This window comes from Lissotriton vulgaris, chromosome 1_1 (assembly GCF_964263255.1).
Source record: "Lissotriton vulgaris chromosome 1_1, aLisVul1.2, whole genome shotgun sequence".
Lineage (NCBI taxonomy): Eukaryota > Metazoa > Chordata > Amphibia > Caudata > Salamandridae > Lissotriton > Lissotriton vulgaris.
The window spans coordinates 958,084,894-958,112,485 of record NC_141685.1 but is presented as its reverse complement, the minus strand read 5'-3'; the positions used below and the strand labels follow the sequence as shown (position 1 = coordinate 958,112,485).

At 52.1% G+C, this 27,592-nt stretch overlaps 1 protein-coding gene across 3 annotated transcripts in view; it reads right to left on the bottom strand.

Moving 5' to 3' along the window:
- TNS2 (tensin 2) overlaps positions 1-27,592 on the bottom strand; it is a 387,080-nt gene that overhangs the window by 315,233 nt on the left and 44,255 nt on the right. The window contains exon 1 of one of the 3 annotated variants that reach the window (XM_086959742.1): positions 27,174-27,292. The exons of 1 other annotated variant lie outside the window; for it this stretch is intronic. In XM_086959742.1, coding sequence (XP_086815868.1) covers positions 27,174-27,209 — 36 coding nt within the window. In that variant the 5' untranslated portion in view covers positions 27,210-27,292. Of the gene's footprint in view, positions 1-13,100; positions 13,295-27,173; positions 27,293-27,592 lie in introns of those variants that run through there. One more of the 3 variants, XM_086959733.1, reaches the window with a different exon arrangement.

The window sequence follows — 27,592 nt, the reverse complement described above, 5'->3', positions numbered from 1 at the left end:
ATATAGGTAAATATGAATGTACTATTCTTCACTGTACCTCTATGTACCTTAAAGATACCATGTATGCGTCTATATATATCTTCAAGGTAGGTAGACCTGGAGGGAAGATTAGTAAATTTACACCTACCTACATACACACATATTGATGAGATGGTGGTAATCAACATTCTGCACTCAGTATTATTGCAGATCTGTGTTTTGTCACTTGATGCGGTGATATACAAGGGGCCGTATCTTCGCTGGCATCCATCACATGAATCCAGCCCTTGAGGAATGATGGCAAAAGACTTGGAGGTTTGTGGAGGTGCCTCAGACCAACAATTTTGCCGTGGTTTGGTGAGAGTATCATGGGCCCTAAAGCAAGCAAGCAAGAAGGGGCCCTCCGATCCCTGGGTGGGTAGTACTGGGCGACCATACCTGAGGTGCCCTTGCACCTGCCTCACTATTGACAGCTATGTCCCTAACTAAACGAGTAATCCATAGAGTAGCCTGCAAGATACCAGGTTTCTGTGAGCTGAACGTACACAAAACAGATTTTGGGTGAAAATGTATACTTCGCCAGCGTGAATGCTGACAGATGCCATGTAATCCATAAGACATGTGGAGGTGTCTTCCCACCACTGACTTGGCAACGACAGGGGGAGCTGCTGTTCAGGAAAGAGTTGCATTAGCATCAGTGCCAGCACAGCATGGAAGCCTAGGGCCATGGCTGAGATGTATGAGTGTGTGTGTGTTTGGAGAGAGGTATGTGTGTGTGGTTTCCAGTCAGCTAATAGCACAGTGATTCAGGCAGAGGTGTTTTGAGGCCTGTGCAGAGTGGGCACTGGCCCAGGGCCCAGCCTTTCAGGGGGGGGGGCCTAATAGAGCCAGCTCTGTTCTGCAGCGAGTCTTGCCCTGATGACCTTCAAAAATTCTTAAACAGATTGTTTTCAATATTGTTTCCCTTTAATTCATTGTTAATGTGTGTGATGTGTCAGAGTCTGTTACAGACATTTTGCAGAGAAATGTATTTAAGTTTCATGCAACATCCATAAAAAGGTTCTTTTAGATCAAAACAAGAACTCACATATGGGAAATAGGAGGGTGCCAAAGAGATTATTTGCTAAACGAGTTGCTACTGTGTTACAATATTGAAAACACACATCATTATTCCTGAATATTAGAAGTAAACACATTTAGAATTTGGATGAGCGTGCCTGTGCACTGTCAGTGACCTGGCAAAAGAGGGCATGAAAGAGTTAAAACTGGATCATAAATTCAAAGGTTTTCTGAACAGGGGCCCCCTTTATATGATTGGCCCAGGGCCTCCAAACATCGTTAAGATGTCCCCGGATGCAGGTCATTGTGGGTGTATGTTGGCAGAGCAGTGTAGCGGTACCAGTACTGGGATAACAGCTGTAGGTTGGGATTAAGGTGCATTGACAGAACTGTATGGGGCATATTAACAAGCGGCAGCGATAATTATTGCTGACCGATGTTAGCGTGAGTAAATCTATCGCCGACTATCGCTGTCGATAGTCTCCATGTTAGCGTTGTATTAACAACGCTTGATGCTATGGAGATAAAAATCCCAGCAATAGCGGGGATTATCACCGTTTTCAATGGAATATTGCTGGTTTTCCAGCGATATTCCATTGAAAATGGCGATAACCTTGTTGATAGGGCAGGGTAATCTTAGCCATGTAATCCACCTCCCATTGGACAATGGATTGTGCTTTATGTGAATTGGCCAAGCTATGTCAAATAACAACAATGCACGTGGTCCCAGTACTGGAGTAGCAGGGTGGTGGAATAGTAGGGAGTCTCTCAGAGTGACTCGCCTCTTGGCAACTTCCCAGCATGGAATTATGGAATTTGTAGTTCTCTTTCTGAGGGTGACACATAAGATGCCAGCCTTCGGACTCTGAATGAAAGCTTTCAAAATGGAGGCAGGGCTCATATTCTCACTAAAAATAGCCATGAATTGGCTTCTTTGTCCCAGGGGTTTGGAAAACAAGTATCTGTTGGAGGGCGGACAACAAGCGGGAGCCATGGGAGGGGGCAGTGTTTGGGATAAACACGGCATCACACGGCGGTGTAGGACAGCCTGGCCCCTCCAGCCTGCCAATTCCCTACTTGCTGCTGCCTCACAGGACCTCACAGGACCTACGCAAGTTACAACAGCACTCTGGATTACGCAGCACTCTCGCGCCATTCCTCTCTTGTAGCAGAAACCTCTGCTGGAAGGCTGTTTTCTGCATTTTCTATTATTTTCAGTAAAAACAGATCCCAGCCTCCCTCCAGTCTCACATCATGAAGGCTAATCGCTGAATCCTCTTCAGCGGAGACAGGCCTTGTACTGTCCTCTTTTCCCTGCTATGAATGAGACTGCCTACAGCTTCACCTGGACGCTTAGGCCTCCTATTGGAGGGCTTGTGCTTTCGACCTGGCACCATTTTGTTTGTCAATCTTCAGACGGTCACCTGTCTGGATTTATGCTTCTGGAAAATCACCCATATTAGACTGTACCAATAAAGGTATAACATAATTCCTTGTTTTATATACAGCTCTCAACCAGAGATTTGATGGCCACAAAATAGCATTTTATTGACGTCACAAGGATAAAAGGTTGTGGCACTGAGCTTAGATAGACATCTGTGCACAGAAAGCATCAACACTGTGCTATGGTATGATCTTACATACAGCACTGCACATTATGCCTTCAGAAGTGTACACAGCGCTCCAGATGAAGCCTCAAATACTGCACACCACACTCTGGGCAAGCCCTCCAGAAGTGACCTCAGTGACGCCATGAGAGGCGGATACTTCAAGATGTGACCCCTAGAGCTGAGCACAGCGATTCATGTGAGGCCTCCAGAACAGTGCAAGAAATCAAGATGGTGCCTTCAGAACTGAACTTACTACCTAAGAAAAGGCCTTCAGAAGTGGATTCAGCATTTCAGATGTGACCTCCAGACGTGGACTCTATTCCAGATGAGGTCAATAGACATAGAGCTGCCTTCACATGTGACCTCCGGAAATGAAGACAATGCTTCCGATGTGACCTCCGGAACTGAACTCCGAACTCCAGGTGAGGTCATCAGATGAAGATACCACGTTTCACACGAACTCTTCATAACTGACCCAATGCTCCAGGGGAGGCCTCCAGGACTGTACAAGACACCCAGACGGCTCCCATGCATTCAGTACATCATTGGCCAATTCCACATTCTCTCGAACGTATTGCAATATATGCTGCTACATGTCTGTAGGTGATGTCTTCCGAAGCTGTTGCCTGTTGTCGCCATGTCAGAGATCTCATCATTTCGTTACCCAATGTCAGGTGAATTAATACTGTGTTCCGTTCCGGGGAATGTATGTCTTAAATGCTAAGTGTTTGGTATGGATTCACTATAAGTGCTCAGAGTGTAGGATCATATGCGGCCTGGAGTGCTAGTTACGTGTGTGTTGATAAATACGTATTCTGTCCCGGCTGGGTTCCTTCCTCACCAGTCATTACTGAGATTCTAGCTGTGGAACCAGGATGAGAATCCCTCGGCATTTTATGTCCCCACTGTGCCAGGAAATGGAGATCAAGACTTCTTCAATAAAACATTTCCTATATAGTTATCGTCGCCTCCCCACTTTGGGTGTGTGGGTGTGGTGGAGCATGTGTGGTTTCAGTACATTCGGACAAGTATTGTGCATAACCCTTTTCTTGCTTGGAGCTTGCTTCAAGTTCACATTCTACAGGATCTATTTTGCTGTGGTGCCTCACTGAAGGCCTGCGTAGCCACGCCAAAGTAGCGCGCCTTTGCCCTACAATAAGTACTCTATATATGGCAGTTGCCTCTTCCACTATTTCTGCAGTTTGAGCTCCTTCAGTTTCGACAGATGAGTTTCTTGCTGAATCAATGCCTCATCTGTGTAAGTAGGAGTGTTTTGCGTCTATTTTTACTAATTTACCCAGCCCCCCCTCATACATTCCAAGTGACAAGTTTGTATGTGTTCAACCTTGACGTGGTCAGTATCCATTGCAACAGGGTTAATGTGTGATCAGTCGGTGGTGTCCATTAACACTCTAATCCACTGTCTTATAACATTCGGGCATTACAAACTCCCCCCCCCTTCTAATTGCTCACGCCTAATGCATTTGAAAATTACCACAGTTCTCCCCTTGCAATCGTGTACATAACCTCTAATACATAGGAGGCGGCTATATGTAAGAGGAGATCCAGCTGTGTGCAACTCTCCGCCAGATTGCGTCTGTCATCTGCCAGCCCTAAGCAGTTGCGGGGCTTCATAAACTCAGTCCATTCATTGCTTCATCTCAGATCAGGCTGCATCAGCGTGGAAGGGGCTTTGGAGGGACTTGTCAGGAGAAAAAGGATCTTTTCCCCCCTTTCCACAAGTTCAACCAGTATTTTTCCACTTCAGAAACCCACTCTCAGTAAGTGAAGTATATCCTACAGTGCCGGAGCCTGTCCTAGAGTGTCCGCTGTCACAGGTGTGAGTCTGAGAGGAGAACCGATCCATGGTCTTCCTCAGTTGACGAGCCTGGGGTCACTCAGCATGCTTCAGAGGAGTCTGAACATTGCAAAAAACACAGTTGATGGACAGAATGTAGAACAATATCATACATTCACCCCAGTACAAGGATCTGGGCCTAAATCCATCGTTTTTTTGCACTCCACACCACCCTGGGTTAGACACTGGCTATATGCAAATCAGCTCTGACCCTGTGCCTCATGGGAACAGTCCAGTCCGAAATACCAAGCCATGTCTTTCCCAGACCGGAATCAAGCATCCAAGGACCGGTTTCTGGCTATCAGCCTTCATCAGCCTGGATAGCTTGACTCCAGTGGTGTGGAGAGCCTGGGACTCACGTCTGAGTATTTATTTTTATTTTATTTATTTTTAGAGTTTTCTATAGCGCGAACTTGAACCGATTAGGTTATCAGAGCGCTTTACATAGCACCATTTCCGTTACATGTTATCACAGCAGTTTACATAGAATCAGTTACGTTACACATTTCAGGAACTTGAACCGATTAGGTTATCCAAGCGCTTTACATAGCACCAGTTCCGTTACATGTTATCAAGGCACTTTACATAGAATCAGTTACGTTACACATTTCAAGAACACGTTTCTTTTTGTTCTAATGAATAGGGTTATCTCTTCACACGGGGGAAGGGATACACCTGGCTATATTCCAACAGTCACACCGGAGACTAGTCGTTACAGCTATAACTCTAGACACACGGGGGAAGGGATACCTGGCTATATTCCAACAGTCACACAGGCGACTAGTCGTTGTAGCTATAGCTCTAAACACAGGGAGGGGATGCACATGGATACAATCTAAGAATCACATAGGATATTGGTCATTAGAGTTATCTTCTATCTACACAGGAGGGATATGACTGGAAACACTCTAAGTATACCCAGCACACTCGGGTGAAAATTGCAAAAAACACAGTTGATGGACAGAATGTAGAACAATATCATACATTCACCCCAGTACAAGGATCCGGGCCTAAATCCATCATTTTTTTGCACTCCACACCACCCTGGGTTAGACACTGGCTATATGCAAATCAGCTCTGACCCTGTGCCTCATGGGAACAGTCCAGTCCGAACTACCAAGCCATGTCTTTCCCAGACCGGAATCAAGCATCCAAGGACCTGTTTCTGGCTATCAGCCTTCATCAGCCTGGATAGCTTGACTCCAGTGGTGTGGAGAGCCTGGAGGAGTCTGAAGCATCCTTCGCAAGTCAGCCCACCATGACGTCACATGTGTGAGGTTCTCTTTGTGTTTGGCTGTCGCTTGTTTTGTGAATTTGTGTGGGATCCACTGTTTTTGAGGGTCCTAGGTCTTTTTTATATGTCAAGTTCCATGACCCATTCCCTTGCCTCTTTCAAATCCATGAAGAAGTGAGAGGTTTTCCTGCCCAGGACTCTTAGTTTATTGGACACAAATGTATGTATTTTAAGTTCAGGCTTCGAAGGAGTCTCTTTGTTTCCACGAGTAAGTTGCGATGCTGCTGCCTCTGCAGCTGTGTATTCTGGAAAAAGGAACACTTTGTTGCCTTGGATGTTAAAGGGTCCTTTCCGGCGAGCCACCTGTGCAGGTTGTCACAATCCCAATTATTAAGCAATTTGGCACCGCTGGGCATTACAGTGCTTTAGGTCTTGGCAGGTCCAACAGGACCCTGTGTGCTCTTTCGATGTTGAAAAATTTGGAGAGGACCTGCAGTGTGAGCGGATTGCTGAGCCACTCGTCGAGATAGAACTCCATAGTTGGGCCTTCCACTTTCTCTGCAAGCCCAACTACCTAAATATCTTGAAGTTGTTCCATCAAAAACACCATTTCATGTCCTCCGCTCTGTTTTCTAGGTAGTGCATATGGTTCAGCAAGTCTGCCTTAAGTATGGGCGGAAAATCCGTTCCACTCGCGGATTTTGCGGATTTTCAGTAAATTCGCAATCCGCGAGATTCGCGAATTTCCAGCGAAATCCGCAAATCCGCGAGCAGCGGATTTTATGGCTTGCTCGCACTGTTCGCGGCTTCCCAGTTCAACTTCGCGCCCCGCGAATAAGCGCTAAATTGCAGAAATACGATCTTAGCAAAACTGAAACTACTTACCAGGTTCAAAAGTTCAAGCTCATCATTAGTAGCCATTTCCTGTAGTGCTTCCTGAGGGGCCCCTCCAGAGTTCAGTTGCCTACTTGCAACTATTATGTGACCCTGCTCTGACCCTCAGAATAGTTACACATATGCCACAAAGGTCCTGAATTACAGCTAAGGGAGACAAGCAGGAGCCAGGCTGGAAGTTCAAATCCAACAGTGACACATTAATCAGCCCCTAATTCATTATTGTCAGTTGGGGCAGGGCAGGTGTTGTAACTAATTTTGCAACAATGAAAGCACTTAGCAAGTGCAAAAGATCACTAATCAGGAAGCACTAAGGAAGCAGGTGCCAGCTAAAAAAATATTCTGTGACACATTAATCAGCCCCAAATTAATTCAGGTCACTTGAGGCAGGGAAGGTGTGCTTTGCTTTGCCACAATAATGTACACTGGACAACCAGAGGGTGCTGTGATGAAACAGAGGGTGGCATGGGTGGGCCAGAGGGTGGCATGAGTAGTCAGAGAGTGGCAGTGGTGACAGAGGGTGGCAGTGATGAAGAAGAGTGTCCCAAACAGGCTGGACACGTAGAAACAACAAGTTCGCAAAACTTGCGACCCGACAGGTAAGTTTGCGTTTGCGAAATTGTACAAAACCCTTGTGAACTGGCAGAAACCCGCGCGAACACACAAAAAAAACCGCAAATTCGCGAGGATTCGCGGATTTTTGCGGATTGCGAGTTCGCAAATCCGCAAAATTCGCGAACGCGAGATTCGCAAAATTCGCCCATGCTTAGTCTGCCTTCTGTTTCTGCGTGTCTTGTAACTTTGCAACCACTGCTATCCAGGGTCATTTCTACTTCATGGACTCTCTGGAGATCTTTTGTTTATCCGCTTGACCGAATCTGTAGCTATCTTTTGTTCAAGTGCCTTGACTGTGTTTAATCACAGTCAACTTTGAAGGGCGAAGGGTCCTCAAGACTGCAGGCTCCTAGACTTAGTAAACTTACTTCTGTCTTTTTTTTCTCGGGTTAGTAAAGTTCCTTATCCATCGGCCCATGTTTCCCCTAAAGTGAGCTGTCGCGCTGCCAGAAGCCTGGGCCTGGTGTCTCTGGCACAAACACCTTGATATGTTAGATGTATCCCTGCCCGCACCGCTTTGAAGGTCTTCTTGATCCCGGCACCCTGTACATGCCCACGCAAGCAATGGTTGCTTCTCTGCAATCTGCAGTATCTTTGGGTTTTGTGCTCTGGGGGTGAGAGGCATCCTCATCCAGGACCCAAGACTGCAGAATGAGTGACAGCATTCAGTGTGAGGCCTACAGAAAAAGGCATCATTCTCGAAAAGAATACCTCAGAGGTAGACAAAATGTTACAGGCGCACCTCTAAAACTGGACATAACACTCAAGAGGAGGTCTTGAAAGAAGAGTACAAACATATAAATGAGCTCCCTTCATCTTCCCTCTCAGAAATGGACACACTGCTAACGATGGGCCCTCCACAAACAAACTCTGTACCCAGATGACTTCATCAGAAGTAGACATATCGCTTCAGAAGTGACCTCCAGAACTCAACTCAAAGCTCCTGATGAGGACTCCTGAGTCATATATGATAAAATAGATGAAACCTCCAAAACTGGACTCAAGTTAAGGCCTACAGAACTGGGCACGATGCTCTCGATGAGTTCCTCCAGAACAGCACACAATTACTTTGATGTGGTCTCACCAGCGATATATGGTAAGACAAGTACCACTTTTCTGCTAGTTGCATCTCTCCCACTCCAACTTAATGTTCATATAGTTTTTCCTACAACTTGACAGTGTCTTCCTACATTCTGTCCATGTGAAATGCACAGACAAAAATCCATCAGCTGTTTGGTGGCTCAAAATACTAAGCCTAAACTAAATGTCTTGCTGTAACTCAAATGAGTGTGCTCTGTTCGTTTTAGCATCCTTCCCCTGAGATGGAAATCAAGGTATTTTGCACTTGTTATCTGCTGTGCAAGACTTCCCTTTTCATGCATTTCATGCCACCGGGTGGAATCACCATGCCCTTCATGAACTACAACAAGGCAACTGGAGCTTTAGGTTAACCAAATCTGTATCTGCCTTTCAATCAGTCAAATTGACCTGGATGCATCAGCCAATTCTGATTCGTTGTAGGATTGCCCGTCAAACTCGCTGAAACAACAGTGTCTTTCAACAAATCTAATTAGCCGCCCTGCGACCAGTAAGATTGCCGCCAGTTTTCTTGTAGATTTAATTGAGAAAAAAGCAGCCAATCAGCTGCACCAATGGCCCAAGATCTTTCTGGATTTCTGGTTTCACTGATGCATGGAAATGTTTTGCGGACAGGACTGTAGCATATTGTGCCAGAGACCCTTTAAGTTATCCCATGCCATCCTTAGCTCCCTTTTCTAATATTCATCAATAGTGAAGCTGATAACCAAAATGGCGGCTCTTCAAAAAAAAAATGCTTCTACAGTCCGAATATATAATAAAAGGACCCATCCATCCCAAATTAAGACACTCTGGTGATTTCTATTATCATAGCGGAAGACTGCAGCAGGCTGCTTTGAATTGAGTCTTGCCAGCGACTCCATCTCTCGTCAGCTTTAGAGCACAACCCTTTATGCGCTACCCCGGCCCATCAGCACAGGGATGCACCGGTGGAGTGCACTGCAGAATGCTGAGCTGGGGTCTGATGCCTGGGACACCCCACCTGTCACCTCCTGTTCCTGATCGAGCCTTCTGATGGCCGTGACACAGGCAAGCAGGGCTGGAGATCCGCTGTCATTCAAAGGCTTCTGGGCCTGTTCACAAGCCTTGGGGCTGAATCACAGAGGCATTTATGAGTACATGATGTTGCACTCCTGTAGTACTCTTACACATGCGTGCACGCCTTTGTGAACTGCAGCCACAATAGCTCAAATGGGACTCAAGTGGGAATATTCAGCAGATCCTCAGAAACAGTTAGTACTAACGGAGAGAACGATCTCCTCTTTGCTGTTTTACTAATGGGGAGTTGGAGGTTTTGAGACCAATTCACACAGGCACGTAAGAGTGAGTAAAACATGTTCTTGAAGTAAGTGTTTTAATGATGGAAGCCCTTCCTTCTACTACTGTTCAATCGCAGTCACTCAGTTCGAGTTATCTTTCAGACTTTGCACCTCTGACGATGAAACTAGAACAGCATGAACATGGGCTCTAATTGGCACCAGAAAGGAGCGAAGAAAATCGATTATACGACACTGGCAAAGCCTGAGGGAGTCCATCTTGGAAACACAAACACGGACTCAGGGAGCGTCTCTCCAACAGTAGCACAGACTGAGTGATCCCATCTCTCTAACCCCAGACATTGGCGCTCACATGTTTTCTTCCTGACATGGCACTCAGACCCTTTCTTCCTATCATGGACACACTGACACTCTCTTCCTATCATGGACACACAGACCCTCTCTTCCTATCATGGACACACAGACACTCTCTTCCTATCATGGGCACACAGACCCTCTCTTCCTATCATAGACACACAGACCCTCTCTTCCTATCATAGACACACAGACACTCTCTTCCTATCATGGACACACAGACCCTCTCTTCCTATCATGGACACACAGACACTCTCTTCCTATCATGGGCACACAGACCCTCTCTTCCTATCATAGACACACAGACACTCTCTTCCTATCATGGACACACAGACACTCTCTTCCTATCGTAGACACACAGACACTCTCTTCCTATCATAGACACACAGACACTCTCTTCCTATCATAGACACACAGACACTCTCTTCCTATCATGGGCACACAGACCCTCTCTTCCTATCATGGACACACAGACCCTCTCTTCCTATCATGGACACACAGACACTCTCTTCCTATCATGGGCACACAGACCCTCTCTTCCTATCATAGACACACAGACCCTCTCTTCCTATCATAGACACACAGACACTCTCTTCCTATCATGGACACACAGACCCTCTCTTCCTATCATGGACACACAGACACTCTCTTCCTATCATGGGCACACAGACCCTCTCTTCCTATCATAGACACACAGACACTCTCTTCCTATCATGGACACACAGACACTCTCTTCCTATCGTAGACACACAGACACTCTCTTCCTATCATAGACACACAGACACTCTCTTCCTATCATAGACACACAGACACTCTCTTCCTATCATGGGCACACAGACCCTCTCTTCCTATCATAGACAGACAGACACTCTCTTCCTATCATGGACACACAGACACTCTCTTCCTATCATGGACACACAGACACTCTCTTCCTATCGTAGACACACAGACCCTCTCTTCCTATCGTGGACACACAGACACTCACTTCCTATCGTACACACACAGACACTCTCTTCCTATCATGGACACACAGACACTCTCTTCCTATCATGGACACACAGACACTCTCTTCCCATCGTGGACACACAGACACTCTCTTCCTATCGTAGACACACAGACACTCTCTTCCTATCATGGACACACAGACACTCTCTTCCTATCATAGACACACAGACACTCTCTTCCTATCATGGACACACAGACACTCCCTTCCTATCATGGACGCACAGACACTCTCTTCCTATCATGGACACACAGACCCTCTCTTCCTATCATGGACACACAGACACTCTCTTCCTATCATGGACACACAGACACTCTGTTCCTATCATGGACACACAGACACTCTCTTCCTATCATGGACACACAGACCCTCTCTTCCTATCATGGACACACTGACACTCTCTTCCTATAATGGACACACAGACCCTCTCTTCCTATCATGGACACACAGACACTCTCTTCCTATCACGGACACACAGACCCTCTCTTCCTATCATGGACACACAGACACTCTCTTCCTATCATGGACACACAGACACTCTCTTCCTATCGTAGACACACAGACACTCTCTTCCTATCATGGACACACAGACACTCTCTTCCTATCATGGACACACAGGCACTCTCTTCCTATCAAAGACACACAGACACGCTCTTCCTATCATGGACACACAGACACTCTCTTCCTATCATGGACACACAGACACTCTCTTCCTATCATGGACACACAGACCCTCTCTTCCTATCATGGACACACAGACACTCTCTTCCTATCATGGACACACAGACACTCTCTTCCTCTCGTAGACACACAGACCCTCTCTTCCTATCGTGGACACACAGACACTCTCTTCCTATTGTAGACACACAGACACTCTCTTCCTATCATGGACACACAGACACTCTCTTCCGATCATGGGCACACAGACCCTCACTTCCTATCGTAGACACACAGACACTTTCTTCCTATCATGGACACACAGACCCTCTCTTCCTATCATGGACACACAGACACTCTCTTCCTATCGTAGACACACAGACCCTCTCTTCCTATCATGGACACACAGACACTCTCTTCCTATCGTAGACACACAGGCACTCTCTTCCTATCGTAGACACACAGGCACTCTCTTCCTATCATGGACACACAGACCCTCTCTTCCTATCATGGACACACAGACACTCTCTTCCTATCGTAGACACACAGGCACTCTCTTCCTATCATGGACACACAGACCCTCTCTTCCTATCATGGACACACAGACACTCTCTTCCTATCATGGACACACAGACACTCTCTTCCTATCATGGACACACAGACACTCTCTTTCTATCATGGACACACAGACACTCTCTTCCTATCATGGACACACAGACACTCTCTTCCTATAATGGACACACAGACACTCTCTTCCTATCGTAGGCACACAGACACCCTCTTCCTATCATTTACACACAGACACTCTCTTCCTATCGTAGACACACAGACACTCTTCCTATCATGGACACACAGACACTCTCTTCCTATCGTAGACACACAGACACCCTCTTCCTATCATTTACACACAGACACTCTCTTCCTATAATGGACACACAGACACTCTCTTCCTATCGTAGACACACAGACACCCTCTTCCTATCATTTACACACAGACACTCTCTTCCTATCATGGACACACAGACACTCTCTTCCTATCATGGACACACAGACACTCTCTCCTATCGTAGACACACAGACACTCTCTTCCTATCATGGACACACAGACACTCTCTTCCTATCATAGACACACAGACACTCTCTTCCTATCATGAACACACAGACACTCTCTTCCTATCATGGACACACAGACACTCTCTTCCTATCATAGACACACAGACACTCTCCTCCAGACATTGGCACTCAGACCCTCTCTTCCTGACAGGGGCACTCTCACAATGGCGTAACGAAACTTGAGGGGGCGATTCCGGATGTCATCAGGTGCTTGCAGGCCAGAGTACCCCCTCTTCCTGACATCAGCTCTCGACCCCTCTCTTCCTCCCTCCCCCATGACTCCCTCTAGCCCCCCCCCCCCCCCCCCTTCCCACCTTAGCCCTTCTGCAGCTCGTCACTCTGTACCTACCCCGAAGCAGTCCGGAGTCCTGATGCTGCTTTTCCGGCCAAACGCTCGGAAAAGTCCTTCTATTCGCTTTCTCGGCTTCATGGCGAACGGAAGAGGGGCGCGGGTGCAGTCCCACCCGACTCAGCACACCGTCCTTCCAGCAGCGCCTGCCTGCGCGCCAAAAACAGGCTCCAGAAACACAGCTGCAGGCGGACCCTCCGCCAGGGCGCAGAGAGGGGCTGGCACCGACGGGGAGAGGGCACAACTCGAGCCTCAGTGCCAGCAGGCCTGCCCGGGGCGCCTCCCGTATAGCTTCGGCTCAAGGAGGCAGCCAAGGTGTGCCCGACCCCGAGGAAGGACGTGATGACGATGGAAACAATGACGGGCTAGGCCCAGGCCTCTGCTGTCGGAACCACGGGACGAGGCCTCGGCTTCCTGAAATACAAATCTCATTTCCTTCCCAAGTAACTTCACTCGGAGGAGATCCGCCAACCACAACACGGAGTCAGAGGAGCCACGGGCAAGGCCTGCTTGACATCAGCAGTCGGGGAAGAGTGCTGGCAGGAAGGCCTTCCAAAGTGCAAGACCTCTAGCAATGGCTGGCCCCGTCCCACTATGATAGGCTGGCCCCGTCCCACCATGATAGGCTGGTCTTGTCCCACCATGATAGGCTGGTCCTGTCCCACCATGATAGGCTGGCCCCGTCCCACCATGATAGGCTGGCCCCGTCCCACCATGATAGGCTGGTCCTGTCCCACCATGATAGGCTGGTCCTGTCCCACCATGATAGGCTGGTCCCGTCTCACCATGATAGGCTGGTCCCGTCTCACCATGATAGGCTGGTCCTGTCCCACCATGATAGGCTGGTCCCGTCCCACCATGATAGGCTGGTCCCGTCCCACCATGATAGGCTGGTCCTGTCCCGCCATGATAGGCTGGTCCTGTCCCACCATGATAGGCTGGCCCCGTCTCACCATGATAGGCTGGTCCCGTCCCACCATGATAGGCTGGTCCTGTCCCGCCATGATAGGCTGGTCCTGTCCCACCATGATAGGCTGGTCCTGTCCCACCATGATAGGCTGGCCCCGTCCCACCATGATAGGCTGGTCCCGTCCCACCATGATAGGCTGGTCTTGTCCCACCATGATAGGCTGGTTCTGTCCCACCATGATAGGCTGGCCCCGTCCCACCATGATAGGCTGGTCCCGTCCCACCATGATAGGCTGGCCCCGTCTCACCATGATAGGCTGGTCCCGTCCCACCATGATAGGCAGGCCCCGTCCCACCATGATAGGCTGGTCCCGTCTCACCATGATAGGCTGGTCCCGTCTCACCATGATAGGCTGGTCCTGTCCCACCATGATAGGCTGGTCCTGTCCCACCATGATAGGCTGGCCCCGTCTCACCATGATAGGCTGGTCCTGTCCCACCATGATAGGCTGGCCCCGTCCCACCATGATAGGCTGGTCCCGTCCCACCATGATAGGCAGGCCCCGTCCCACCATCAATCAAATATCAATCAAATACACTTATAAAGCGCGCTACATACCCGTAGGGTCTCAAGGCGCTGGGGGGGGGGGTGCCGCTACTGCTCGAACAGCCAGGCCTTCAGCTTCTTCCTGAAGGAGAGGTGGTCTTGGGTCAGGCGCAGGTCGGACGGGAGGGAGTTCCAGGTCTTGGCGGCCAGGTAGGAGAAGGACCTTCCTCCTGTAGTCGCTCTTCGGATGCGGGGGACGGCGGCGAGGGCGTGGTTGGCTGATCGGAGGTGGCGTTTGGGAGCGTAGAAGTTGACTCGGCTGTTGAGGTAGCTCGGGCCTTGGTCGTGTAGGGCTTTGTGTGCGTGGGTGAGGAGGCGGAAGGTGATTCTTTTGTTGACGGGGAGCCAGTGAAGGTCTCTCAGATGTCCGGAGATGTGGCTGGAACGTGGGATGTCGAGGATGCGTCTGGCTGAGGCGTTTTGGATCCGCTGGAGTCTCTTCTGGAGCTTGACGGTGGTCCCGGCGTAGAGGGCGTTGCCGTAGTCCAGTCGGCTGGTGACGAGGGCCTGGGTGACGGTCTTCCTGGTCTCTGTGGGGATCCACCAGAAGATCTTCCGTAGCATGCGTAGGATGTTGAAGCACGCCGAGGAGACGCTGTTGACTTGCCTGGTCATGGAGAGGGAGGAGTCCAGGGTGAAGCCCAGGTTTCGTGCATGGTCTGTCGGTTTGGGTGCGGTGCCCAGGGCGGGAGGCCACCAGGAGTCGTCCCAGGCGGAGGGTGAGGAGCCCAGGATGAGGACCTCCGTCTTGTCCGAGTTCAGTTTCAGGCGGCTGGTCGTCATCCACTCGGCTACCTCTTTCATCCCTTCGTGCAGGTTGGCTCTGGCGGCGGCGGGGTCGTTGGTCAGGGAGAGGATCAGCTGGGTGTCGTCGGCGTAGGAGATTATGCTGAGGTGGTGTTTGCGTACGATGGCCGCGAGGGGGCTCATGTAGACGTTGAAGAGGGTGGGGCTCAGGGATGATCCTTGGGGGACGCCGCAGATGACTTTGGAGGCTTCTGACTTGTACGGTGGTAGGCGGACTCTCTGTGTTCTTCCGTCCAGGAAGGAGATGATCCATTCCAGCGCCTTGTCCTGGATTCCGATGTTGCTGAGGCGCCGTACTAGGGTGCGGTGGCAGACCGTGTCGAATGCCGCGGAGAGGTCTAGGAGGATGAGGGCCGCTGTTTCTCCATTGTCCATCAGGGCTCGGATGTCATCGGTGGCGGCGATGAGGGCGGTCTCGGTGCTGTGTTTGGCTCGGAAGCCGGACTGTGAGGGGTCGAGGGATCCGTTCGTCTCGAGGAAGGCGGCCATCTGCTTGTTGACGGTCTTCTCGATGACTTTGGCTGGAAACGGGAGAAGCGAGATGGGGCGGTAATTCTTGAGGTCGGTGGGGTCCGCTGTTGGTTTCTTGAGTAGAGCGCTGAGTTCGGCGTGTTTCCAGCTTTCAGGGAAGATGGCGGTGTCGAAGGAGGTGTTGATGGTGTCTCGCAGGTGGGGTGCGATGACAGCGTCGGCCTTGTTGAAGACCACCATGATAGGCTGGTCCCGTCTCACCATGATAGGCTGGTCCCGTCTCACCATGATAGGCTGGTCCTGTCCCACCATGATAGGCTGGTCCCGTCTCACCATGATAGGCTGGTCCCGTCCCACCATGATAGGCAGGCCCCGTCCCACCATGATAGGCTGGTCCCGTCTCACCATGATAGGCTGGTCCCGTCTCACCATGATAGGCTGGTCCTGTCCCACCATGATAGGCTGGTCCTGTCCCACCATGATAGGCTGGTCCCGTCTCACCATGATAGGCTGGTCCCGTCTCACCATGATAGGCTGGTCGTGTCCCACCATGATAGGCAGGCCCCGTCCCACCATGATAGGCTGGTCCCGTCTCACCATGATAGGCTGGTCCTGTCCCACCATGATAGGCTGGTCCTGTCCCACCATGATAGGCTGGTCCCGTCTCACCATGATAGGCTGGTCCCGTCTCACCATGATAGGCTGGTCCTGTCCCACCATGATAGGCTGGTCCCGTCTCACCATAATAGGCTGGTCCCGTGTCACCATGATAGGCTGGTCCTGTCCTACCATGATAGGCAGGCCCCGTCCCACCATGATAGGCTGGTCCTGTCTCACCATGATAGGCTGGTCCTGTCCCACCATGATAGGCTGGTCCCGTCTCACCATGATAGGCTGGTCCCGTCTCGCCATGATAGGCTGGTCCTGTCCCACCATGATAGGCAGGTCCCGTCCCACCATGATAGGCCGGTCCTGTCCCACCATGATAGGCTGGTCCCGTCCCACCATGATAGCAGAACGGCGAGACCCCGCCACCCAATCCCTGAAAAAGGGTCTCTTTTATAAATTTCAAGTGATACACCACACAGCAGCACAGTTGGTTTGTAACCTACCATCTCCTTCTCCTTCTGAACCCACTCTGAGATCTCTCCACTGGTTGCCCGTAAGAAACCGTGCCCACTTTAAACTTCTATGTTTGGCCCATAGGTCTGTCTCTTCGTGGAAAGGGGCCTCGTTACCTACAAAATAGGGTGCAGCCATACATTCCTGTCCCGAATTTGAGATCCAGGGATCAACTGCTACTATGCCCCCTGCGCATCCGTACGGTCAGGTATGGGGGAGCACACTTTCTCCTTCTTGGCCCCACATCACTGGAATCAGCTACCTAATCCTGCCCAGTGTCTCTCAGAGGGTGGCCCTGAACTGGTAATAGAGGGTGTCCGATCAAGACTCATACGGTCGCTGCACTACGAAGAAGATCTTTAATTGAGGTTAATGTAGTTCCAGCACCCCTGAGAGGGTATGTTATCCAGGCTGGCCCAATGACATTGGTTGAGATCAACACTGCCTATTCTCCAACTATGGCCTGACCAATCCCAGCACGTCAGAGAGAGCAGGCTGTGATCAAGGCTTGTCCAGGCCCACAACTGCAAAGAAGATCTAGGATGAAAGCATGCCCAGTTCCAGGATCACAGAAAGCGTGTCTGCTCAAGATGTGTCCAATCCTAAGACTAAAGATGGGGGCTCAGAACATTAACGAGAACCCATATGTTCATACTTTATGAACACAGACATCACAAATCCCACAGACCAGTTCCATTCTGACTATGGCAGAATGTGTTAAGTCACTCAAGACTTCACTCTCATAAGCTTTAGCTTTAAGGTGCTTCAAAGGCCTGGCGAGTCATTGTGACAAGGAATGGGGACGGGTCCAGCATTTATTTGGGAGGACAGGGAAAGAAAGGCATATTGCTGAACTCTAGTGCCTGACGCTTGGCTACCTTCATTTTTCATGGCTTAAGGTTTTTTTTGCGAGTGACAGTCCAACCCCAGGGCCCAACATGGAAAACCTTATTCAGCAAGTTTCACAGCACCGCCAATCACGTTCAAAGACGACCCAGGCTCAGGTTCTGTTCCCACCACAACAGCAAAAGTATCAGATTTCTGAGCTAAAGGTCAAAATACAGAGCTTCTTGCAACCATCCCTTGTCTCCAAAAAGGCTCTGTTGCCATCTTGGAAAAAATATGATTGTTCAGTGCTACGGGGGTTAGTAGAGAGGTAGCACTGTTCACATAAATAACGTCAGCTTTGTAATGGCCTATGGCCATTAAGTGCCACAACATATTTTTTTAATTACCCTGATGAGCAGAACTCACTTGGCACAGGCTTCGGGCACTGGTGTTTGTAGGCCACTATGTCTAAGTCAACAATAGCCACATACAAAAACCCTCGCCCCCATCAGCAAAGTATGTATATATGTACTGTTCTTAACTGCACACCTACTTACCTGGACAATGCATGGACAGAATATTTGAGTCTTGATATATACAGCATCTGGTACAGTGATCCCAACAACACTGAGAAAGTGGTCATGTTGGAAAGAATATGGGCAGTACAGGGATAAGTGGGCCCATATCCCAAAAGATACGGAATAGAGACAGTAATCCACGACGCCTCAGGGCAGCAGTGCACTTTACAAGACCACATACATTACATTAATCCTAGAAAGGATTCCTGCTGACTATTGTTCTCCATGGTCACCTCAAAAGGGAATTGCGAAAGAAACAATTGATGGACGAAGTGCTGGACAATGCAAGCATTCACCCCCAGTAAAAAGGTTCTGGGTTTAATCCATCATTCTTTTGCTCACCACACCACACCAGTTTGGACCCAGTCATATGCAAATCAGTCTTGACCCTGTTCCTTAAGGTAACAGTCCAACCCGAACTGTCAAGCCAGGTTCTCCCTGGACCGGAAACAAGCATCCTGGGACCAGTTTCGGGGTTTCACCCCTCATCAGCCAGGATAGCTTGACTCCAATGGCATGGAGAGCACGGGACCCACGTCTGGGCATACCTGTCCCACTCGGGATGACAAATGTAAAAAGAACAATTGATGGACAGAATGCAGAACAATGTCATACATTCACCCCAGTTCAGAGATCTGGGCCTAAATCCATCGTTTTTTTGTGCACCATGCCATTCCAGTTCGAACTCAGCCATATCAAATCAGTCTTGACTTGATGCTGTGCCCCATGGGAACAGTCCAGCCGAACTGCCAGGCCAGGTCCTTTCCTGGACTGCAAACAAGCATCCTAGGACCGGTTTCAGGGTTACAATTAAATATTTCATGGTTGTTGCACTTTGATAGACTTTTTGTATCAGGTACCATGAGCCAACAGGTTAACGGCTCAGAAATAACATGTTGAATAATTTATTGTAGGTTGTGATTTGTTTCACCTACCGAATAAGGTCCCGGACCATTGTTTTTCGTACCACTTATAACCCAGGTCCATGACCACTGGGTCACCCCATTTTGATAATGGCTGCTCAGTAAGCAGAGCAGCCCAGCCCAGCTGCAAAAAAACATAAAAGGGTAATAACTAAAAGTTACTACCAATTTATGATTTTGCTTCTTGCACTGCAAGAAAGCAGTGGGGCGACGCTCCTCCGCCACAGCGGAGGAGCCACCACTGCCTAGTCCAGCACACCACTGAAACACGGGTTCAACTGGCCACACAAGAGACTGCAGGAGGTGGCAGCAGGAATGGAGGAGCAGTGGCAGGGGAGGGGGACGGCTCACTAGGAAGGAGTTGTCTGCCTGGGCCCATCCACAGGCCTCTGTCCTGGGAATCACTCAGTGTGCACTGCGTGTGCCAGTAGGTGCAGGCGCGGTGGTGGTGGTGTCACTTGGTGCAGGTGCAGTGTTCATCTCAGTACCACTCTATGAATGCTAGTGCGATGCTGGGACCAGCAGGTGTGTAAGAAGATGCGATGCATGCACCAGTGCGTGCAGGTGTATTGCTGACGCTGGGGCATGTAGTATGGAAGTGCTGGTGCCAGGGGGCACAGTGTGGCTCTGCTCCCAATGGGTGCAGGGGAGTGTGGGGCCACTGGGTCCTAGTGCGGTTGTGGTGCTGTTCCAAGTGGGTGCAAGCATACGTAGTATGCTGCCAGCGAAGGCCGGTGTGCTGCTGGTGCCAGTGGGTGAGGGTGCGATGGTGATGCCACTGGGTGAGGGTGCGATGCTGGTGCCAGTGGGTGAGGGTAGTGGGTGAGGGTGCGAAGCTGGTGCCAGTGGGTGAGGGTGCGATGGTGAAGTCACTGGGTGAGGGTGCGATGCTGGTGCCACCAGTGGGTGAGGGTGCGAAGCTGGTGCCAGTGGGTGAGGGTGCGATGGTGAAGTCACTGGGTGAGGGTGCGATGCTGGTGCCACCAGTGGGTGAGGGTGCGAAGCTGGTGCCAGTGGGTGAGGGTGCGATGCTGGTGCCACCAGTGGGTGAGGGTGCAAAGCTGGGGCCAGTGGGTGAGGGTGCGATGGTGAAGCCACTGGGTGAGGCTGCGGTGCCACTAAGTGAGAGTGTGCCTCTGGTGCCAGTTGGTGGGATTGTGCTTCTGGTGCCAGCGGGTTAGGTTGTGGCGCTGATGCCACTGGGTGAGGGTGCGATGGTGATGCATGTGGAAGAGGATGTAGTGCTGGTGCCATGGGCACAGGTGCTGTGATGGTGCTGATGGGAGCTTCGTAGTGCTGGTGTAATTGCAAGTGCACCTGCAGGGGAGAAAGTAGTGCATGTTCGAGAGTGGGCACCTGTGACAGAGAGAGCAGGTACGGTGAAACAAGAGACTCGGGGTCTCTACTACGGGGCCCCACGCGTGACAAACAACCCGGTTACAAGGCCGAAGTCCTTCGGGCTCGGCTGGGATGGGGGCATTGTGTCTAAATGCGGCTCGGACTTCAAATGCCTGCAGCATCCGGCCGTACTACTAAATCTGGAAGGACCCCGCCTGCGGGGGCGTCTCAGTTTATATGGAGGGAGGCGTGGTCCTGGGGATGGAAATATCTGCCCCAGGCCCTTTGGATGCTGCACCTGTGCGCTCGGGTGACCCCCACACCCCGGACCTCACTTTCTCCTCCTAATGAAGAGAAAGTACAGCTTGGAATCCGCCGCGCTCCCCTGACATCCAAGGAATGCTGCTGCCGGCCCCGCACCGTGACAGCTGGGAGGAAGCGAGGGTGGGAACCAAGGAGGGGAGGGAGGGGGTGTGGGAAAACTAGAGCGGCTGGAGGGAGAGAAGAGAAGAGGGAAAGGTGGTAAAGAGGAGGGATGGAGCTCGCAAACCGAGGAGCAGTTGTGATCTAGGCGCTGGTTCAACGCGCTTGAGCTTGGAGTTTAAAATCCTGGGCTGTAATCCCAGCTCCGGCACGTGACTGAAAACCGTGTGATTCTGCGCACGTCGCATTATCTCCAGTTGTTATAAAATAGTAAACGGAAAATGTAAAAAAATATTCATCAAGTTAGTATACTTTTTGAATGTTGTTCCCCTCACACCCTCCTTTCTACAATCTGGTTTTGTTGGGGAACTCCATGGTCTTACGTTTTCCTGCTACACTATAACGCTTCTCTGTACAGGGTTCAGTCGTCCTGAATCACCAATTAGTGAAAGGCATTTAAAAAAGGTGCCCCCCCCCCGTTTCCGCTGATGGAGGAAGCGGCGGTGGAATCTGCATACACCAAATTATGTTATACCGTGGGCGACTCTTAAGTGCCTCCCCCCCTTTAGAGGAATAAGTTCGGTTGTTCAAGAGCACGGCGCACAATCTGCAAGTGGGCGTGGAACGCGCTCCGTGCGCAAGACTCGAGCTTTGAGGCGCTCTGTGTTGCTCGCAGAGGTTGCTGGATATGCCCACGGGAGGTGGGACAGACACAAATGTCCAACTGAAGCAGACTCCAGGGCAAGAAAGCAGGTCAGGGCCAGGCATGGTAAAACCACGACCCTATTCTTTGGCACGATGGGTGGCACCGAGGCTAGAAATGGCTGACGCCAGTCCAACAGTGGGTAGTGAGTGACGGGACTATGTCTTTATCGCCCTTTCTTTTTGCTATCTCCCCCTCCGCTGCACGCATATTTATTCCCATGCTGTATTTTGTCTGTGGTTTGCTTCCTTACTGCCGGCCTACTATGTAATGTAATGTCCTCCTGCTGTTTACTGCTTGTATGTAAAGCGCTCTGATACCTACAGGTCGAGCTAGCGCTATATAAAACTTTTAAAATAAAAAAATGTAAATAAATAAATAAACACTTGAAAAGTTCATTAGTGATGGAGCTAAAGGAAGGGGCACTATGCTGGAAGTGGGACTTCACTGGTGCCACCCGTGCTGCAGGGTCAGGCAGCTGGCCGATGCCAGTCTGTGAAAGTGGGCATTCGTGGGGATGCTGTACACAAGGCTGGGCCCACCCCCATATCTGGAGTGGCTCCGCAGCACGGGATCTTGGCAGTGGAAGGAGCGCTGGGGCCATGCCAACCTCCCGCCAGAGTCTCATGACCCGCTAATGAGTCCCCGCACGTCAACCCGGGCCTCGTCACACGGCCACAGCCCCCCGCCACCCCCTCCCCGCGGCCCCACCGGACCTCGCCGAGGAGCAGCCACCTCCAAACACCGAACTGGAAACAGGGGGTGCGGGCGGAACGACAGATTAAGGGGGGCCCTGCAATGTATACGGAGGGGCCCGCTCCGGATGTTATCTGGTGCGCTCAGACATGAGCACTGTGTTGAGGGGGGCCCTGCAGCTGGGGAGAGGGCCCCTCCTGTAGCTGGGAGAGGGGGCCCTCTGCAGCTGGGGGGAGGGGCCACCTGCATCTGGGGGGGGGGGGAGGGCCCCTCTGCAGCTGGGGAGTGGGGGCCCTCTGTAGCTGGGGGGGGGGGGCTGCAGCTGGTTGGAGGGGGTCCCTGCAGCTGGGGGCCCCTGCAGCTGGGGAGAGGGCCCCTCCTGTAGCTGGGGGCCCCCTGCAGCTTGGGAGAGGGGGCCCTCTGCAGCTGGGGGGAGGGGCCACCTGCATCTGGGGGGGGGAGGGCCCCTCTGCAGCTGGGGAGTGGGGGCCCTCTGTAGCTGGGGGGGGGCTGCAGCTGGTTGGAGGGGGTCCCTGCAGCTGGGGGGAGGGGGTCCTCTGCAGCTGGGGGCCCCTGCAGCTGGGGAGAGGGCCCCTCCTGTAGCTGGGGGCCCCCTGCAGCTTGGGAGAGGGGGCCCTCTGTAGCTGGGGGGGGGCCTGCAGCTGGTTGTAGGGGGTCCCTGCAGCTGGGGGGGGGGGGTCCCTGCAGCTGGGGGGAGGGGCCCTCTGCAGCTGGGGGGAGGGGGCCCCTGCAGCTGGGGGGCGAGCGGGCCGCAGGAAGGTGCTGAGCTGTGGCACCCCCGGTCCGGGACAGCAGGAGTACTGCAGATCGGGTGATGGTCATTGTGAGAGCTGCACCAGGGCTGCAGTGCTGGACTGGCAGACTGAGGAACGCCGAGAGAGGGCTGCACGTGGACAACAGTGCGGGGCTATAGTGGGCGCTGCACGTGGGCTGCAGTGGGGTGCTGCACGTGGGCTGCAGTGAGGCGCTGCACGTGGTTTGCAGCGTGGGGCTACAGTGGGGTGCTGCACGTGGGTTGCAGCGCGGGGCTATAGTGGGATGCTGCACGTGGGCTGCAGTGGGACGCTGCATGTGGGGTGCTGCACGTGGGTTGCAGTGCGGGCTACAGTGGGGGTGCTGCACGTGGGCTGCAGTGCGGGGCTGCAGTGGGGTGCTGCACCTGGGCTGTAGTTCGGGGCTGCAGTGGGGCGCTGCACGTGGGCTGCAGTGCGGGGCTGCAGTGGGGTGCTGCACCTGGGCTGTAGTTCGGGGCTGCAGTGGGGCGCTGCACGTGGGCTGCAGTGCGGGGCTGCAGTGGGGTGCTGCACCTGGGCTGTAGTTCGGGGCTGCAGTGGGGCGCTGCACGTGGGCTGCAGTGGGGCGCTGCATTTGGGATGCAGCACAAGGCTACGGCGGGCGATGCTCGTGGGCTGCAGTGCTGGTTAGCGAGGGTGCTGCATGTGGGCTGCAGTAGGGAGCTGCACGTAGGCTGCAGTGCGGGCTGCAGTGGGGCGCTGCACGTGGGATGCAGCATGAGGCTACGGCGATGCACGCGGGGTGCAGTGGGGCGCTGCACGTGGGATGCAGTGCAGGGCTACAGTAGGGCGCTGCAGTGGGGCGCTGCACGTGGGATGCAGCATGAGGCTACGGCCGGGCGATGCACGTGGGCTGCAGTGGGGCGCTGCACGTGGGATGCAGGACGTGGCTATGGCGGGGCGCTGCACGTGGGGTGCAGTGGGGCGCTGCACGTGGGATGCAGGACGTGGCTACGGCGGGGCGCTGCACGTGGGCTGCAGTGCGGGGCTGCAGTGGGGCGCTGCACGTGGGATGCAGGACGTGGCTACGGCGGGGCGCTGCACTGCACGTGGGATGCAGCACGAGGCTACAGAGGGGCGATGCACGTGGGGTGCATTGGGGCACTGCACGTGGGATGCAGGACGTGGCTACGGCGGGGCGATGCACGTGGGATGCAGCACGAGGCTACGGAGGGGCGATGCACGTGGGGTGCATTGGGGCACTGCACGTGGGATGCAGGACGTGGCTACGGCGGGGCGCTGCACGTGGGATGCAGCACGAGGCTACGGAGGGGCGATGCACGTGGGGTGCAGTGGGGCACTGCACGTGGGATGCAGGACGCGGCTACGACGGGGCGCTGCACGTGGGGTGCAGTGCAGGGCTACAGTAGGGCGCTGCACATGGGCTGCAGCATGAGGCTACGGCAGGGTGATGCACGTGGGCTGCAGTGGGGCGCTGCGCGTGGGTTGTAGTGCTGGTTAGCGAGGGTTCTGCCCGTGGCCAGAGCGCGGGACTGTCAGGGCTGTGCTGCAGGGCAGCTGGAGGGGCGCTGGTAAAGGAGTCTGTGCGTGCCAGTGCGGGCAGTGCCCGGGCACATAAGAGAGGCATGCGCCTGTGTCTCCACTCCTGGAGTAGCACGGGCGCTGCAGGCCAGGACTGAGCAACATTGGGGAGGGGGAGGCGCACACGGGCCTCACTGCCGTGCCGGGTAAGGAATGCTCAAGTCAGCACCCAGAGCCAGTGGCAGTGCTGCGCGTGGGCCATAGTGCTTGGGCACGTGAGGCTGTGGGGTGCCCTTAGGCGCTAGCTGTGGCCTCTCTGCCTCTAACCCTCCTGTTCTGAAACAGAAGCAGCGCTTTCTCAACCAGGGCCCAGGGCTGAGGTGTGAGTGCAGCGTTCGATGACAATCCAAATACAATGTAAGGACTGCTAGAAGCCACGACCGAGGCGCCGCGGAGGGGGACTGGTGAATGGACTCTGTCCGGGGTCTCAGCCAAGAGACAGATGCCGCCAACAATACACGAAGCACCACCCGAAAGAGACACTTCCTGGACACGCAAGGCCTGAAAAAGATGCCAAGGCATAGTACTTCCTGTAGAGAGGGGTCTGGCGGCGAGGGCCCCCCAGGCAGGCACACTGCATCTACGAGAGAAAATACAAGCGCGCATACTTCTCCCGACACAGACTCCCTACAGATACACAAACGCTCAACAGAAACTACCCCACACAGAGAGGGCCGGTGGCAAACACTAACTCCTGACCGAGTGTGTGCCCAGAGGTGTGTAGCCAGAGATGTATCTATACAGAGGTGTATACCCAGAGATGTATGTACCTAGAGAGGTGTGTACCCAGAGGTGTGTGTGCCCAGAGATGTGTGTACCCAGGTGTGTGTACCTAGAGATGTATGCACCCAACGATATGTATGTATCCAAAATGTGTGTGTACCCAAAAATGTGTGTGCCCAGAGATGCATGTACCCAGAGATGTATGTACACTGAGGTGTGTACCGAGAGGTGTGTGTACCCAGAGATGTGTGTACACTGAGGTGTGAACCCAGAGGTGTGTGTACCCAGAGATGTATGTACACTGAGGTGTGTACCCAGAAGTGTGGGTACCCAGAGATGTATGTACACTGAGGTGTGTACCCAGAGATGTGTGTACCCAAAGATATGTATGTATCCAAAGTTGTGTGTACCCAAAGATGTGTGTGCCCAGAGATGCATGTACCCAGAGATGTATGTACCCAAAGATATGTTTACCCAGAGATGTACGTACCCAGTTGTGCATGTATCCAGAGGTGTATGTGAAGCACTCTGATACCTACGCGTCTAGCTAGCGCTATACAAAACTTTTAAAATAAAATAAATACAAATAAAATACCCAGAGAAGTATGTACCCAGAGATGTGTGCAACCAGGTGTGTGTGTACCCAGGTGTGTGTGTACCCAGAGGTGTGTAGCCAGAGATGAATGTACCCAAAGATGTGTTTACCCAGAGATGTACTATGTACCCAGAGGTTTTATGTACACGGGGATATATACCCAGAGATGTATGTACCCGGAGATGTGTGTAACTAGGTGTGTGTGCAGCCAGAGATGTGTGTACCCAGAGATGTGTGTACCCAGGTGTGTGTGTACCCAGAGGTATGTAGCTAGAGATGAATGTACCCAAAGATGTGTTTACCCAGAGATGTACTATGTACCCAGAGGTTTTATGTACACATGGATATATACCTAGAGATGTATGTACCCAGAGATGTGTGTAACCAGGTGTGTGTGTAGCCAGAGATGTATGTACCCAGAGATGTGTGTACCCAGGTGTGTGTGTACCCAGAGGTATGTAGCTAGAGATGAATGTACCCAAAGATGTGTTTACCCAGAGATGTACTATGTACCCAGAGGTTTTATGTACACATGGATATATACCCAGAGATGTATGTACCCAGAGATGTGTGTAACCAGGTGTGTGTGTAGCCAGAGATGTATCTACCCAGAGATGTGTATTCCCAAATATATGTTTACTCGGAGATGTATGTACCCAGAGATGTACCCAGAGATGTGTGAACTCAGAGGCGTGTGTACCCAGAGATGTGTGTACCCAGGTATGTGTACCCGGAGATGCGTGAACTCAGAGGCGTGTGTACCCAGAGATGTGTGTACCCAGAGATCTGTATACCCAGGTGTGTGTACTCTTACATACACAGACATTACATGCAAACGTGGGCTCGCCAAACTTAACGCAGATAGTATCCAACACCTACAACGTACATCACACAAGAGAGCACTGCACCTACACACTCCCAAACACACAGCATCTGAGTCTGCCAACTCTCCAAAGCACTGCCCTGGGATGCAGGACGCGGGAGTTCCGGTACCTTGGTCATCCCTGCGGGCTCGTGGCGACGGCTCATACATAGCCTCCAGCCTCTGCTCGGCGGACACCGCCCGCTCCGCTGCAGGGGTGGCTGCTCCCCGGTCACTGCGAGGCACCAGCTGCCGGACTGCCAGGATCTGTGCCTGGCTTCTCTCATTCCTGGGCCGGGCCGGGGATCTTGTCCACACCCTCCGTCCAATGTATGGCCCTGCCCCTCCCTCAGCTGCCTCCCCCTTCTCATTAGCGACCACAGACACGGACAGGCCGGGCAGTGTAAACAGGCACTATCACAGGCACACAGACAGAAGACGACAGAGGAGCGTAAACACGACACACGCAAGACAGGTACAAGCCCACAGACATGACGATAAACACAGAACCGTAAATACATTGAGGCACATACGGTCAAGCCAAAAGCAG